General features: G+C 45.4%; 8 protein-coding genes across 8 annotated transcripts; all 8 read left to right on the forward strand.

Moving 5' to 3' along the window:
• Nucleotides 1-882: 882 nt before the first annotated feature.
• F5147DRAFT_748277 (heterokaryon incompatibility protein-domain-containing protein) lies at nt 883-1,722 on the forward strand (the record flags this gene model as incomplete). The annotated part of the gene is made up of 1 exon (XM_041440051.1): nt 883-1,722. The coding sequence occupies one exon, from the start codon at nt 883-885 to the stop codon at nt 1,720-1,722; it is 840 nt and encodes a 279-aa protein (XP_041286057.1).
• A 1,087-nt stretch (nt 1,723-2,809) lies between these two features.
• On the forward strand, nt 2,810-3,448 carry F5147DRAFT_586908 (uncharacterized protein; the record flags this gene model as incomplete). The annotated part of the gene is made up of 1 exon (XM_041431954.1): nt 2,810-3,448. A coding segment is annotated over one exon (639 nt), but the record flags the coding sequence as incomplete, so codon positions are not given.
• A 1,420-nt stretch (nt 3,449-4,868) lies between these two features.
• Nucleotides 4,869-5,425, forward strand: F5147DRAFT_780448 (uncharacterized protein; the record flags this gene model as incomplete). The annotated part of the gene is made up of 2 exons (XM_041442454.1): nt 4,869-4,979; nt 5,036-5,425. The coding sequence occupies 2 exons, from the start codon at nt 4,869-4,871 to the stop codon at nt 5,423-5,425; spliced, it is 501 nt and encodes a 166-aa protein (XP_041286059.1).
• Nucleotides 5,426-7,724: 2,299 nt separating this feature from the next.
• On the forward strand, nt 7,725-8,078 carry F5147DRAFT_780449 (uncharacterized protein; the record flags this gene model as incomplete). Its single annotated transcript, XM_041442455.1, has 1 exon — nt 7,725-8,078. The coding sequence occupies one exon, from the start codon at nt 7,725-7,727 to the stop codon at nt 8,076-8,078; it is 354 nt and encodes a 117-aa protein (XP_041286060.1).
• Nucleotides 8,079-8,863: 785 nt separating this feature from the next.
• F5147DRAFT_748278 (uncharacterized protein) lies at nt 8,864-9,976 on the forward strand (the record flags this gene model as incomplete). The annotated part of the gene is made up of 5 exons (XM_041440052.1): nt 8,864-8,936; nt 8,984-9,189; nt 9,236-9,577; nt 9,627-9,835; nt 9,883-9,976. The coding sequence occupies 5 exons, from the start codon at nt 8,864-8,866 to the stop codon at nt 9,974-9,976; spliced, it is 924 nt and encodes a 307-aa protein (XP_041286061.1).
• A 188-nt stretch (nt 9,977-10,164) lies between these two features.
• On the forward strand, nt 10,165-11,143 carry F5147DRAFT_748280 (uncharacterized protein; the record flags this gene model as incomplete). The annotated part of the gene is made up of 4 exons (XM_041440053.1): nt 10,165-10,249; nt 10,368-10,515; nt 10,574-10,899; nt 10,950-11,143. 4 exons carry the CDS (start codon nt 10,165-10,167, stop codon nt 11,141-11,143), a joined length of 753 nt encoding a protein of 250 aa, XP_041286062.1.
• Nucleotides 11,144-11,152: 9 nt separating this feature from the next.
• Nucleotides 11,153-11,449, forward strand: F5147DRAFT_549542 (uncharacterized protein; the record flags this gene model as incomplete). The annotated part of the gene is made up of 1 exon (XM_041430386.1): nt 11,153-11,449. A coding segment is annotated over one exon (297 nt), but the record flags the coding sequence as incomplete, so codon positions are not given.
• A 963-nt stretch (nt 11,450-12,412) lies between these two features.
• On the forward strand, nt 12,413-15,517 carry F5147DRAFT_780451 (uncharacterized protein; the record flags this gene model as incomplete). Its single annotated transcript, XM_041442456.1, has 11 exons — nt 12,413-12,775; nt 12,825-13,083; nt 13,136-13,695; nt 13,745-13,802; nt 13,864-13,925; nt 13,989-14,082; nt 14,151-14,327; nt 14,389-14,585; nt 14,634-14,823; nt 14,870-14,944; nt 15,168-15,517. The coding sequence occupies 11 exons, from the start codon at nt 12,413-12,415 to the stop codon at nt 15,515-15,517; spliced, it is 2,385 nt and encodes a 794-aa protein (XP_041286064.1).
• Nucleotides 15,518-15,806: the final 289 nt, after the last annotated feature.

Raw genomic sequence — 15,806 nt, forward strand, 5'->3', positions numbered from 1 at the left:
CATGTAGTACAAGGACTCGCCTTCGGTTGTCTTTTTTCCAATCAGTTTGTCAGGAAATCACGAGATCACTTTTGACCAACTTATATACCACTTTGTGCCTGGCTTAGTGGGCAAAGTCGAAAAAAGAAGAATTTAGTGTTGCCAATAAACTCTCTTGGCTCGGTCACCAGATGGGTTCAATTGGATTTACAATTGATTTTGTGTACTTAATATCCATAAATCATGATTTCCCCCCTAGGTAATGTATTCTTTTCCCACTATATTTTTTACAGAAAAAGTTTGACAGCCATCTCACATGGTGTAGTAAGTGGGAACTAAGTGTATTAATTCCTCCGAGTTCCCCTCGAACAATCCCTCAGTCTTTTGGTCCAAGATTGAGGTGAGCTCTCTTGTTTATGGCCATACATACATTTTCTTGACTGTTACCCTAATACCTAGTCCAAATTTCTTGTTTCTAGGCATAATCAATCATAATCTTTTCAAGTTGATCCAAGACTGAGTCCCATTCCCGTTCCTCAGGCTAGTCCAAGCCTCCTCATTCGCAAGACTAAAGACTAGTCCCTCAAAGCCGACCTGTTATCTTAGAGGAAGAGTCCCATCATTCAATGCTCAGTCGCAACGTCCCTGGTGTACTCTTCCCAATTCATGTATTATAGCGAGCTGTGTCACGGTCGCTTTGTCTATATCCTACCTCTAATCAACCTTTCAACTCTTTTGGAAAATCTTCTGTACTTCAATGCGCTTTGATCTCAGCCCAATGACGGTACATCAATCAGATATTGTGGATAGTCCAAGTCCAATTGATTGATTCAGTCACTGTCAACAAATAGCACAGCCATTGAAGGCATCGTGGATGTGTTCTTGTTCTATGTGTTCAGTGGCATGCCTGCTCATTTGATCCACATGCCAAGCATGAGGCTTGTGAACCAGAACGACGTGTTTAACATGTACAAGCCTGCAGTCGAGGCCATCACAGAGGATGAGCTGAAGAATTATTTAGGACTGTCAAGGACTCGGAAGGAGACCTTAAACACAGTGCTCAGGAATAAGGTCAAATTTGCGATGCTCTCTCACTGTTGGCTTGACACCAGAGAACCCACATTCCAGGGCACATCAGAGTTACAAGAAGATATGTCCAAGAATCCTGCCGGATATCACAAATTGACCAAATTTTGTGAGAAGGCAAGAGAGTATGACTGTCAGTTGGCTTGGTCAGATACCTGTTGCATCAATAAGAACAGCAGCGCAGAACTTGATGAAGCTATTCAGGCCATGTTCAACTGGTACCACAATGCTGCCATTTGTATTGCGTATCTTGCAAGCTCTTCCAGTGTGTCGGACTTTGCACGGGAGCCTTGGTTCACCAGAGGGTGGACACTGCAGGAGCTCCTTGCACCAGAGAAGATGAAGTTCTACGGGAAAAATTGGGAACCCCTCAGCGACAATCTTGATGACCAACACCCTAGAGACTTGACTACTCCATCTGAAGATGAAATTTCTATGCCAGTCACCCCTTCTCAATCAGATATTCTCACTGCCATCACCCACTTGACAGAGATTGAACGACATGATCTTGTCTCATTCTCGTGTGGCATTCACAACGTTCACCAGAAGTTGAGGTGGGCGTCAAGAAGGACGACCACACACATCGAGGATATGGCATACTCCCTCATTGGCATATTTGATATCAGCCTGTCAATAATGTATGGAGAGGGTCAGTGATCCTGTTTTCAGTTGATGGAAATCATCTTGCAACAATGCAAGAGTTGGGAAGTCTTTGTATGGGCAGGAGAATGGTCTCCATATTCCAGCGCAATACCACGCTCACCCAAAGGCTATGAAGCTTTTGATATACAGAAATCCACAGAACTGAGCACGAAGATGTTTTGTCATTAATGCCTCAAACTGACGGAAACTTACATCGGTGTCCCTTTTGTGCTATCCTTATCTTGACCACCTTCGGCACCACACATCTCCAATGCTTCTTGATTCTTCTGGTCGTCATGCTTCTTGATCCTCAGCACCAATTGGCACTTCCACTTGTAAACTCTCCGGACTTCCTTAGATAATTGTCACCAGCGCATTTACATTGTCACACCTGTTCATTGACACCTCAGTTTTGTTTCCTAAAACTACTGAGGTGTGTATGTCTTACCGTCTAGCGCATAGCATTGTACTGATGTATATTAGTGTCTTGTTGGTCACTAGGTACTGCTATCAATCTAGTTTTTTTTCCTAAATCTACTGATTGTCTTGTTTGTCACTAGACTTTGCTAGTGTGATTACTCTTGACGTTCATTGATGTCTCGTTGATCCCATCCAGGTAGACGACGCTGCAAATGTAGTCCAGAATGCTACAAGATGCTTTCTCAGAAAACCCGTGACAGCCACTATTCACATACAAATGCCAACATCATGGAGCCTTCGAGCAGTGGAAGCGAGTCAGAAGAATCAACAGGTCACCAAGACTTCATCTCTCAATATAATGAAGTGGATGGTTGGATGGCGGAAGATGATGAAGCAGATGATGGACCGGCAATGCTAGAGACTTTGGGAAGTTTCAGATCTTCAGATGGCAACTCTGATGTACCCATGGAGGTGCTTGATCACTCCGATAACCTCTCTTACCCTGTCTTTCATGACGAGGACTTTGATGATGACCTATTTCTCACCCTGGAAGAGATAGAGGAGCAGCTCGCTGCATGGACCAGACCAACAGTCAAGGAAGACTTTCACTTGATACGTGAGCCTACTCCACTAATGCAAACATATTCATGTTACAATAACCGTAAAACTAGGCCATTGCATTCTTACAGAGCAAGATCGAGACAATATCCGTGCATTTCAGTTGAAATTGTTATCGTGCATGCCATGGCGAATGTACAACGCAATGCGAACATCCTTCGATCACAAGATATCAATTGATTCAGAGTGGATCATTCTTCGCTGTTTAGCTCTCCTTTCAGAGATTGAGCCACGAGCAATTGATTGTTGTGTAAATTTGTGTATCGCCTACACAAGAGAGCACAGTCTACGCGAGGACTGCCCATACTGCAATGAAGCAAGGTTCACATCTTCACGTCAACCTCATCATACTTTCTCATACCTTCCCCTCATCCCTCGACTGCAGGCATTCTTCCAGAATAAAGCTATGATCAATCTGCTCAGATACCGTTCCGAGTTTGAGCCTCACCCGACACGCATACATGATGTTTTTGATTCATCCTGGTACCGGAAGCTGCTGAGAAAACATGTTGTTGTGGATGGGACAAATCGGAACCACAAGTACTTCAATTCAGAGTATGATCTTGCACTGGCTATGTGCACTGATGGCTACCTTTTTTTTCAAATGTCATCGTGGTGGCCCATCTGCTACTCCCATTCTACTCGTCAATCCAAATCTCCCCCCCTGATATTTGGACTCACGTGGAGAATCTTATTTGCCTAGGAGTTATTCCTGGCCTGACTCAGCCAAAGGATATTGCATCATTCATTTCTCCTTTGGATGACGAGTGTGCATTACTTGCAGATGGAGTATTGACATTCAATGCCCACACAAAAAATTCCTTCAACCTCCGTGCCTACATAATCTTTGAAGACAATGATATTGTTGCTATCGAGAAGCTACTTAACCTGAAGGGTCACAACTCTCACTTCCCCTGTCACTCATGTGAGATCCAAGGTGTTCGTGACATCACCAGGAGAGGAAAAGTCTACTATACTCCTCTCCATACACCAGATGTACCACACCAGTCTCGTCAATCACTCGATCCCTGGAATCTCCCCATGCATACACATCATAAATTCCTTCAAATTGCAAACTCTATTGCTAATGCACCCACAAAGAGTCAGAAGCAGCGCCTTTCAAAGGAAAGTGGGATCAAAGGCTTGCCGTCTCTCCAGTGAGTTGGATCACTTGACTATGCAAGGTCATCGCCATGGGACTGGATGCACCTATTCCTCGAGAATGTTATCCCTACCCTTGTTAGCCACTGGTCTGATTCATTCAAGAACCTCGACAGTGGTGTCGAAGACTATGTCATCCCGCGTGCAACCTGGGAAGAAATTGGCGAAGAAATAACACATGCTATCAAGGACATACCCTCATCCTTTGTTCATGTTATTGGAAACATTGCTAAAGATCGTTCCAACTTCACCGCAGAGTCCTGGGGCTTCTGGTTTATGCACATTGCACCATTTGTCTTGCATGGATGCTTTTCAAATGAGAAGTACTATGTCCACATGTGCAAATTAGTGGACCTTATGAAGGTGATGATTAAATTCGAGCTGACATACATGGAAATCGATGATATTGAGCAAGGATTGATTGAATGGGTGGAAGAATACGAATGGTGAGCTAACATCACGCTAGTGCTTCATATTTTTAACCTTTCCTATGGCAGAGTGTATTATCAATTTGACGAGAGCTGTTTATCTGCATGCACCCTGCCTATCTATGGCCTCCTTCACATTGCGCAGGACATTCGTTTCTGTGGTCCAGTTTGGACATCATGGACGTTCTACATGGAATGATATTGCGGCTTGTTGCAAATGGGATTACAGTCTCGTTGTTTTCCCTGGAGTGCTTTGAACCAGAGAATCCTTCACACTGCCTACCTGAGCACTGTAAGCATCAAATTTGACCTGGATAACGAGTTGAAAGGATTTCGGCCACATAAGACTGGTGATCTTAACTGCCTTGGTACATGTCTGATAATGTGTTGCAACTAGATCCAAATCAAATCCTTCGTAGTCCATACCAACACAACTATGTGCCCAGTAGCAACACACGAGACAGGATTGCTACTTACATTTATTCAGTCATTGGTGGGCAGAAGGATCATCTGATTGTTGCACTCCCATGCACAATGCCTTGCTGGGGCAAGCTCCGCATTGCTCAATGTGGGGACTCAATCTGGACATTGTCCACAGTCCAAAAACTAAGCAAATCCTCGTTTAGAGACAACACATTTGTGCGGGTGAGTTCTGGTGAGCACAGGAAAGGTAACCTTTTGACCAGATATTTTTTGCACAGTATGAGCTGCCCTACATCTCAGAATCGGGTCAGCATGTTGATGTTGTCTGCTATGGTCAACTAAATTACATCCTCGAGTGTCACCTTGACAACAACATTCGTTATGGTGACCTGTGTAACTCAACACTGTTGCTTGCTCTCATTATTCCATGTGCGACAAATGGACTGGATGCATCTTCTCAGTGTGTTGAGTACAAGCGATCATTGGTCCCAATTATAACGGACCTTCGAAACATCAAAGCTGCTGTTGGGCGTGTAGGCACACGAAGGCATTGGGGCATCATTGATTGTTCTAGTGACCACATCCAGATCACATTTGCAGAGTTGGAACTTGGGGCTGATGCTAGGGTGAATGATGCTGATGATGCGAGCACTAGTGACTATGACTGATTGAACTATGCTTCCCTACCCGTTTGTATTTTTCTATATGTTTTTGTAGTTACTTTGATGAGCCAATGAAATTCATAGCTCACACCATCAAAATTCATTGGCTAATCCATCATGTTTTGTTGTTTTGTCTATGTCATTTCATAGGCCATGCCCGCTAAAATCCATGGGCCAAACCATTGAAATTCATTGGCCTAACCATCACATTTTATTGTTTTATCTATTATATTTCATAGTCACACATATCATTGTTAACACCACTGAGTGGTAACACTGTCAATGAAATCTATGGTATTAACTGAAACAATGAATACTCTTGCTGGTAGATTCAGTGTTACCTGCATTGAGATATATTGTTTCAACGCTCAAACCACTGAATTTCATGGTTCCTACATCAGCAAAACCCTAAATTTAGCACAGTGCCGTATGTTCTTACAGGTGCTTACAGCATGTTACAGTGCCTTACAGCCACACAGGCACCCATAGCACTAGGTAGCCCTAGGTCGTGGCTTAGTAATATAATGATGCAGATGCGTAGTATAAGGTTGCCGGGCATAGTGCCACACAGCATAATACAGTGAGCTGGTTTATTCAAGATCTGACTTGTGCTATTTTCTTCTTCAAGTTCCTCATTGCCTTAGAGCCTGGTTCTGGTAGCACAGCTTCAATTTGAACACACCAGAACGTTGAACACGACGCACTGGCAAGATAACATTGGCAATATGATACTAGTACTAGTAGTACTATGGCACATATGTATTAGTAGTAGACACCTGTACTACTAGTATACTATAAACAACTTGAATAACGCGAGTACACGTCGCAATGAGTCCGCTTGGTGAATTTTCTAGTAGTACAAGTCCCACTGTGCAGGCTCAGATTCTGCTCACAGATCCTTAAAAACATGTGAGTCACAAGTGTTTGAGTAAATTTAAGTGAGTACTAGTACCACCTGGATAGCCCAATTGGGAAGCCTTATTAGGCTTAGCAATAGCGTGCCTCGTCAACTATATTTAGGCTCGAAACTAGTAATATCCCAACACCAGCGTTAAATAACACCCTAAATATTCTGATACCTTTGTACTGTAGCCTATAGCTAGGCTGGCACGTATCCCGCCTTATCCCGCCCTACGCCTGATACTGGCAGTTTCCGCAAATTGCCTGTCTTGGTCATAGCGGTGAAGGTGAGGAATCTTGACTATAGGTGAAATGCTAAAGCTAACGGGGGTTCTACAGTAAGACCAGGATATGAGAATATGACTTGACCCAAAGGACAGCTACTGAGAGAAGTTCCTCTCTAATGTAATGGAGGGAGTCTTCGTCAACTAGACGGGTGGTAACAGGCGCGAGAAGATCACGCGCGCGTAGGCGCGAGTAAGCGATGCAAAGGCGCGCGAAGGGTGCGCGCGAGCGAAAGATGCGAGGGGCGCGCGCGTATGCGGAAGCGTGCTTTTGAGCGATGGGGGAGAGTGTTCAAGTATAGCAGATGCGCGAGCGATGGTAGAATAGTGAAGTATAATCGGATTTCAAGTACTAAGGTGCACTTATACAATTTGCAGTATACTCAGATAAGGGAGAAGGGAAGGAAGTCAGTTAAAAGGAACTTTCCCTCTATTTAAGAAGGGAGATTATGCTATGCGGCGTGCTTCCGAGCGTGGTACCGAACCGAGTAACCATATCAACTCTAAATATATTCTAAAGCCTATGATAGACTTTCTGTATGTAAGCGCGGAGATCAGACCGAAGGTACGTCAATTCAGTGAAAGGGATAAGAATAATGCACCAGTAAATCAGTGAGGACATAGGACGGACGGACAGACAAGGATGCGATGAAGGTACAACAATTCAGATGGTGAGTCTGAACAATGTTGGGTCTTGCAGAACCTAGCTGCTATGCGACCCTAAAGGGTTTCTGGACCAGGCTCAAGGCTCAGAGAAGAGGAAATATGATAGAAACTTGCTGAATACTCAGACTCATAGTAGAACTGGTGAAAAGGTAACTTGATTATGTAAGCTACAAAAGTGCAAACATAACACTAAGGTAAAAACAGTCTCTGCAAGCCCAGCCAGAAATGAATCCCTACAGTGAAGGCCTAAGGGGAGGCGCACGAGCGCGCGTGAAAGGCGCAAGTGCGTGTAAGGTGTGCGAACGAGGCGCATACGTAGGGCGCGCACGTGAGAGCGCGTATGACTGATCCTTCGGATAAGAGCTGGAACGTGTAGGGAATTATGTGGATAATAGGGCCGTATATTCCGCATTGAGAGGCACAAGTCTCTACAGCGGTTTATCTGGCGGGTTCTCATGCCTCTGTCCTCCTACCCCCTGCACTGCTGCACACTGCACGCCGCTGCTGCCGCTTCTACAGCTCAGCAGCCATCACCCAGGCCACCACTACCCTCTACAACATCTGTCCCATCTTGCTCACCCAAAATCCCAGTGCCTCAGTGGTCTGTGCGCCCCCAGCTTGCAGCATCCTGCAGGCTGCCTCCCACCTTGTTCTACAATGCTTGCGCCCAGCACCAAGTGGTCTCTGTGTCCCCAGAACGCTGCCTGCACCAACCTGCTTCCCACCTCATCATCCTTGCCCACCACTGCCCTCTACAACACCTGCCCAAGTGGTCCATGCGCCCCACTATCAAACCTGGTCTCAGCTAATCACCTACGCCTACAGAATCACCACTTGCGGATCGCACCATTCAGATCCACCAACGCCTGGTGTGGTCTACTTGCCTATGCCTACAGAATTGTCACTTGGGGATCGCACTATTCAACCGTTTGTCTACCTGGTCCATGCGCCCACTATCACCCAGTCTCAGCTAATTGCCTACACCTACAGAATCGTCCCACCGGCTCCTTATGTCTCGTGCAGGGGGTCATTCTAAGCTTAAGGGCCTCTCAAAGTCTATCATCTCACACAACTTTCGAGGGCGACATTGCCAGACTCATATCTTGAAAGCTAGCCGTCAGCTTCAATGCAAGGAGGCAGCAGATGCAGGCCATCAGGCTCAAGTCCAAGGTATATCTTCACATTCTTATTGTTTACATATAACTAATGCGATCTCTCACAGAGATGTCAAGCGAGGACCGCCAGTTGGTGGAGAACATGATGAGTGATTATGGAATGGACGTTGAATCAATACCATACACCGTGCCTCCAGGAGAGGAGGGGATGGAACTGAGTCATGCTGGTGGGGAGTATGAGGCATTTGAGGGACTCGCTGGTCAAATAGCGGACCTTGGTGGCTAGTGTGTATTTTTTTTCTTGTCTGTCTCAATTGTTGCTTATACCATCCACCAGTCGCTATATCAATCACTGCACTCAAGAGGACCGCACAGAAAGCCAAACGAATCACTGGCAACTTCAAATAGACCTGCTGGTGGACGCTTACCTGGACTATCGTTTCCGTGATTCTGGAGACGGCTTACCAACCTTTGATGACATGTCTGCAGAGCCACTTCTAGACGATTCTTCTAGTGTTTCGCTAACTAACATAGAACTAATTGACCTTTTCAGTATGTTTAACAAAGTTCCAATTCTCTGTGCACTAATTCATTTCTAGAGCGAAGCCACTCTTCACTGCGATCGCAGCCCTCCCACAGATACCCAAATGAGACCTTAATCTACCATGGGTACATCGGGTGTGCACGGCTTTATCCCACAGCTGCCATATTGCTGTGCACTCTTGCCGCATACTGTCAAATCCATCAGTCATGTCCCCGATTCGGCATTCAAGCCCAAGTGAAAAGTCTTTGTTTCCTGCATGATGTATGTGTATATTACATCATTTGACTGATCTAAAAATGCTGCACAGACACCCTATCGACCGTACCTTAACGCACAATTTTCAGCCGCTTATGACATTTATTTAGAAATCCTTCACCACGTGAAACAGCGTCATCGTGCAGCACTCAATCATGACACACTGAATTGGCGCATGCTCAATTCATGCCCAGCTTGCTTCTATAAATTAGAGGATGAGCCAGTGCTTGAATTTGATTGGCTGGTATCAATCGACGGCAACAATAGTTTGAAGCGCTGGAACTCTACAATTTACGGCTCAAACCCACGCATTGATTCTCGCAAGGCACGTTCTGATTATTGGATTGATACCTGCGACGTAGACAGGTTCAAGGATGAAGTCAAAACACGTGAGGTAAGACGAGCCTCTCTTCATGCAACAATAGTCTAACTACATGATGCAGAGGGACACAAATGACGATAACTGGGAGGACGAAACGATCGCAGCTGAAGGCATTACCCCAGCATTCAGTTGTGTCAACCGATGGCGCAATGCTGGTCCAGAGACTCGAAAAAAAATGTTTTCAGGGTTTGACGAATCCGGGATATTTATTGCAGCGTGCCGTCATAGATTTGTCGTTCTAGCTTGCGACATGATATGGAGTGGAGAATTGTTAAGTTCTTTCTTAGCTCATCTTGACAAGCGCTGATTTACAACAGAGCGAAATACCCGCTAGCCATAATTGACAAGCTCCTCGCCGTATACGGGAAAAACGGCAGCTGCGCTTATGATATTCATTTTCAAAGACACTGACCAACAGTTCTTTGGGTATGCGAGTGCGCGAGTTAGACTTTCGTCTCATGGTGGGCGCATTCCACGGACACGCCCATAACCGTAAGTGCCAGCTAGACTGGCATCCCATGTACATTCCCAGAACTGGACACACCGAGGGCGAAGGGTGCGAACATATCTTCTCGTCATCAAACGAGCTTGCTCATAGTATGAGACACGCAAGTCCATTCCACTGGCGTCAGACTATCGAGGAACATTTCTCATTCTGGGACACCGACAAGTACGCGACCCTTAGTGAGTAAATATTATTACTTAAGTTTTACTACTTTATCACTGATTCTGTCAGGCAATTTCATTTGGAATCACTACCGTGAGGCGCTAAACTCTATTCAGACGCTTACTGCTTAACTAGCTGTCATCAAAGCCGAGCTGAGTCTTACTGATGACGATCTTGTTCAATTTCTCAAAGATGAGCGTGATTATCTTGATGGATTGAAGCTGCCACCTGTCCAAGACCAACTCTGCATACACTATGTTGAAGTTCTTGACGAGCTCACTCAGTGACAGTAAGTAAAGTCTCCATGCCGTTATTATGGACCTGATATTTAACTAATTTAGAGCTGATTGGGACGTGGCTCAGGAAGTTGGCAATACCACCCTGACTAGCATTCCCACCAGTAGTTTACAGGAGATCAACAATGCCCTCGCCCAAGCCTGGATTTGTGTTGACTCTTCCTATGCGAAGTTACAGCATGCTGAAGGGCTTGTCGTGCATATCGAGACACAATTGGCTGTGGATCAGCGGTGGGAGATTGGTGGGCCAGAGTACAGACATTTTAAGGAGGAGGCGTCCCTGGGTAAGTACCGCACTGCCTTAGATGAGCTCAAGCGTCTCGTGGTGATGAGGTTATTTGAACTCTCCAAACTCTCGCTATCGGGCACAGGTAAGTTCATTTATGCCAAAATACCAACACTAACGACTGTTTTTTTCTAGGGTACAAGCTATGCCAGCAGCTAGGCAAGGCTCTACAACATCATTCGGATGCCATCCGTAATGCTATTAATCGCTACAACACACAGGCCGCAGCCCTAAATCCACCCTGTTCCAAGATCTCTTGGAAGGACATCGCTGATTATGGTTTTGTAGCCGAATTTGATCTTCTGCGATATTCTCGCAATGATATTTGAAGCAGTGCTTGGTCAAAGCCAGGACATCGAGAAGCAACCACTAAATTCTTCAAACTTTGTCGAGCGCACAAAGAAATCACTAGACTCAATGTTGAAGTCCACCGCTTGCACACCGCCATTCACGATGAAGAACGTCATATGCTTACCGTCATACAGAAACTTCAGGTTTCGGATCCGCACCTAGGCTGCGAGCTGCAATGCCAACATCGTTCACGTGCGGCTATCAATGCAATGCATTGCTACCGCTTGAATCACATCGAGAGTCTCACAGGCTTTTCTGGAGTCAGGGGTGTTGGTGTCCGCACTGACTGCGCTGCTGACCATGGTATGTTTGAATAGCAAACTCGGATGTTATGCTAATGTTTTCATAGGTCAACCGAATGATCTTGCAGATATCTCGCCAACCATTGATACTGAGGATACTGACATAGAAGCCATTGATTGCGAAGAGCAAGACACATTAACGGAGGACATGGCTGATTTTTTACAGTCGATCATCGACTAACTTAGGCACCACGTACATACCACAGCTTGTACCTTTAGTTCTATATCTCTTTGCAATTCATAAATTTGCCCTAAATGCTTGCAATGGATGTGTGATACTCAATAGATATTGTAATGTACAGTGTCGAATGCAATGCCCAGCGCTCTATAGTTGTATGCTACATTATGGCGCTGTAGTATACTACTGTACACTACATCTCAGTCCTATATAGAATATCTACTGAGTTGTAACCCTATGGCGCTACAGATGAGATGTAATGTACAGTACAGCGGTAATCTATAGCACCATATACCGTTCGTAAATAATTTTGGATCAGTGTGGTTTTGAAGGTGCTCAAGGGTTCTTCGTATCTTCGAGTGCCTTCAAAACCACACTGATCCAAAATTGTTTACCCCCAAGGGTTCATAAATAATTTGGGTCAGTGTGGTTGTGTGGTTTTGAAGGTGCACGAGGATATGAAGAACCCTCGAATGCCTTCAAAACCACACTGATCCAAAATTGTTTACCCCCAAGGGTTCGTAAATAATTTGGGATCGGTGTGGTTGTGTGGTTTTGAAGGCATGCGAAGATATGAAGAACCCTCGAGCGCCTTCAAAATGCTACATTATTGATACAGGCAGTGTAGATTATCTATAGAGCGCTGGGCATGATTGTATTCGAGAATCTGAGTACAGTAATCTATGTGTACATAATAGTATGCCCATCAAAATTACTACTTACCACACACTTGTTAAGCTCGCAAACACGACTCCACTGCACCTAGCATGCATCCACCATCTCCACCACCCTTGAAGCCATTGCAATCTTTGCCATTGCACTCCATGGCATCTTTACCATCTCTGGATAGCAAACGGCTCGACCAATTTAACATGACAGGTCTTGCTGTGCTGTATCATAATTCTACCTTTGCCCCGGGTTTCAGCAACAATGAGCGTCAAGCAGCCACACGGGCTTTACTCAGGCATGATGCTCATATTGACAGCTCCCATTGTCAGACTAGGACAGTGGGGGGCCTTCACCCATCATACATCAGCTTCAATTGGTCAAGCAATTCGAACGAGGCAAAAGAGCGGTCCATTACACCTAACAAGCTACTCGATGCAGCCACCCAGGATGTATTTGACGCAGTCAGTCATTTCCTTGATTTTTTTTCTTAAAGCTCACAACATTTTTCAGCTCACCACGCAAGACCGTCTTGATGGTGGGATATCCCTTCTCATTCGATGCGCTGGCAGTGAACCTCCGCCGAATCTCTCCCCCAAACAAATTCCTATTGATGTCTATATCACGCCGCGCGAGTTGCAGGAAATGCAGCAGCGAATTGGTGGAGATCTTGCTGTCTTAGTACAGGCATTCACACAAGAGTTCGCAGTACCTCATTTGCAGCATTCTGCTACCCGCTGTGCCATTGAAAAGGTGAAACCCAGCAGGCGCTGTAAGTAAATTACTTTTTATTGTATTCTTCGCATTGCTAACACAAGGTGAAGTCCCTGCAACTCATATCAGCACTACCGGACCACGCTACATCCCTCCGCCTATGGTTGCCACAGGAGCTCAAATCCAATGCTCTGCACAAGCCCCAGACACCTTTTCCACCAATCTACAGTCCCCTCTCCTTCATTTGGACTCTGCCACTATTCATTGTGGTGTGGAATTGGCTGCCAGATCTGCGAACCGAACTACACCATCGACGCCATGCTCGGAGATGCGTCAATGCCGACCGGCTGATGTATTCACCAAGGCTGTCCCACTTGTTGTGGCGCCATCTCAGGGACAATTCACTTGCAATCTGTCAATGGTTGGGTCGCCGCTTATTAGTATTGGGCCATATACAGATGCTGCACTCGATCGGTTGAAGTTGGGTGATGAGAATTTGCCGAAGCTCCGAACATTAGTAGCAGCAGTTCACAGCAGCCAGTGGGAGGCAGTGTTTAGGTCCCCGACATGGGACTTGACTTACGAACAAGCTTCCATCTTGTCTAATGCCCTCCTCATGGACCTACAGGTAGGTATAAGGGACGTCAACCCTGAGGCCGCCAAATTGAAGGTTGGTCATTCTCCATTCTTCGCATTTTAATTTTAATTTCAATCCGTAGAATCGGTCATCAGTGCTTACCACCATCCTCAAGATCCTCGGCATCTTAGTTTTCATATGTGCGCTTTACCTTTTCGGTTTATTATTACTGTAGATCTCAGATGTTTCTGCCTTGTTTAGTACAGAATGATGTGATACCTGAGCCTAACCACAATGTTGACGGAGTGAAAATTTTCTTCTCAGTGTGTTAAATAGCTGGACAAATGATTGCAGATTGTTGACTAGTCTCCGCTGCTTCCTTGTAGCTAATGGTTGCCCAGTCGTTCTTTGCCAACAAGCGCAGTTCAAATGCCAGACTCATCCAGCCACCTGCCCGTCGACGTTCGAACATTGTGCTCAGTAAGAAGCCCATGCTGCTCTCAGGCTCGAGTGACGCACCAAATCTCTTTGGTTCAAGGATGCTTTAGATGACACATGGAAGCAGCTCGACGATGCTACCAAATTGACTGCGTCTTCACACCATAAAAGTATCTGCCAAGTTCAAAATGATTTATACATAGGTTGTGGCCTTCTCCGTTCAAAGCGCTCTAAGGCTAATTTATGGAATGCGTTCTGCTGGAAGAAAAACCAAGATAAAGAGAACAGTAAGTTTTTATTATAATTGTGTTGTCGTGTTCTGTCGTGCTCAAGCATTGTTTTTTTTAGATAGCCACGGTAAAGCGGTGCTCCAAACACTTGTCCGAGAACACAAGTCTGAATACCTCGCACTCTCAAATGAAGAACAAGTTGAACTTCTCGCCGAGTTCACTGAATGGAAAGAGATGAAGAAGACTGGTGTTCGTGTTACAGCCAAGTCGAAAATCAACAATATCACGCAAACCTTGAAGGCAGTGGAAAACGAGGTATGTTCTTTGTTGAATTTGTCTCTGACATTTCCTCACATCTTCTAGCTCAAGAGCCTCCATTGTCGTACAGGCGCGGAATCTATTCTATACACTACACGTGGTTCTATAGATGTTCCCCTCCGAGGTGTCGCGTTTGCCACTCAAGGTGTTGACAACTTCATGGACACCGTAATGGGTATCGATAATCAAGATTTAGTCAGCAAAATGGAAGGCTTCGCCGTCCAGGGGATGAAAGGTTAGTGTCTTTGTTCTTATTGCTACATCGTTCTAATTATATTCAGGTTCTGCGAAAAACCACCAGAAGCGTGTCTCCGATAAACGCGCAGAAATCCGTGACATCATCAACCGAAAGCTTTGTAAGTTTTTTTTTTGCATTTACAACATTTAATTTACTTATTCCATTAATAGAGGAGTGTACCGGTGACACTGGCGCAAAAATGCAATGGGCGCATTACTTCCGCAACGTTGTTCAGTGGTATCAGGTTGTTGTGGAAGGATGGCCGGATCAAATTCCATTTACAAATCTTAGTCAAGTATCGAGTGTGCTTCTGGACCTCCAGATGCTTTGCAATAGGTGAGATGATGGTGCGACTTACTGGAAGTCCTTGAGCGACGAAGAATTCGAGAAACTCTGTCTGGAGCATGAAGAGAAGCTCAAGAGTGGTGCGATAATTGATCGCCGCCGCCGCACTCGATCTGACAAAGGGACGAAGCGCCGCAGTGCAGCAATACCTGCAACAACTCATCGCAAACATTACAAGAGTGCCGAGACTATTGAGGACAGCGAGGCCAGTGATGAAGAGTTACCTGATCCAGCTGCTCGTGATACAGAGCCACCTGTTCCTGGTGATGACTTCATTCCCTTTGACTGTGATAAAGCATTGGCTGACTTAGATCGAATATTTGGCCCCACGCCAATGTTGGAGTGAGGGAGGTTCACTTATACTTACCTAGTGTCAAGTCATAGCTTTTGTGTATGGCATCACTCATTAATATGGAGGTTGTGTCGTGAAAATATATATATTGTTGTGTACACAGTTGTCAAGTACTACCAATAATGTGATTGTGCGGCCCTCTAGCTCAAAGTCTCGGTCCCTCTAAGCATTGTTGATAGTCTGCACGCTTGAGAAAGTGCCAGACTGACAGGATGGCAAGGGCAGTAGCAGTGGTGTCTTTGAACTGATGGGATGGCAATGGCGACAGCAGTGGTGTCTTAAA

The sequence above is a fragment of the Suillus discolor genome, assembly GCF_016758755.1.
Source record: "Suillus discolor strain FC423 chromosome Unknown F5147scaffold_107, whole genome shotgun sequence".
NCBI classification, from domain to species: domain Eukaryota; kingdom Fungi; phylum Basidiomycota; class Agaricomycetes; order Boletales; family Suillaceae; genus Suillus; species Suillus discolor.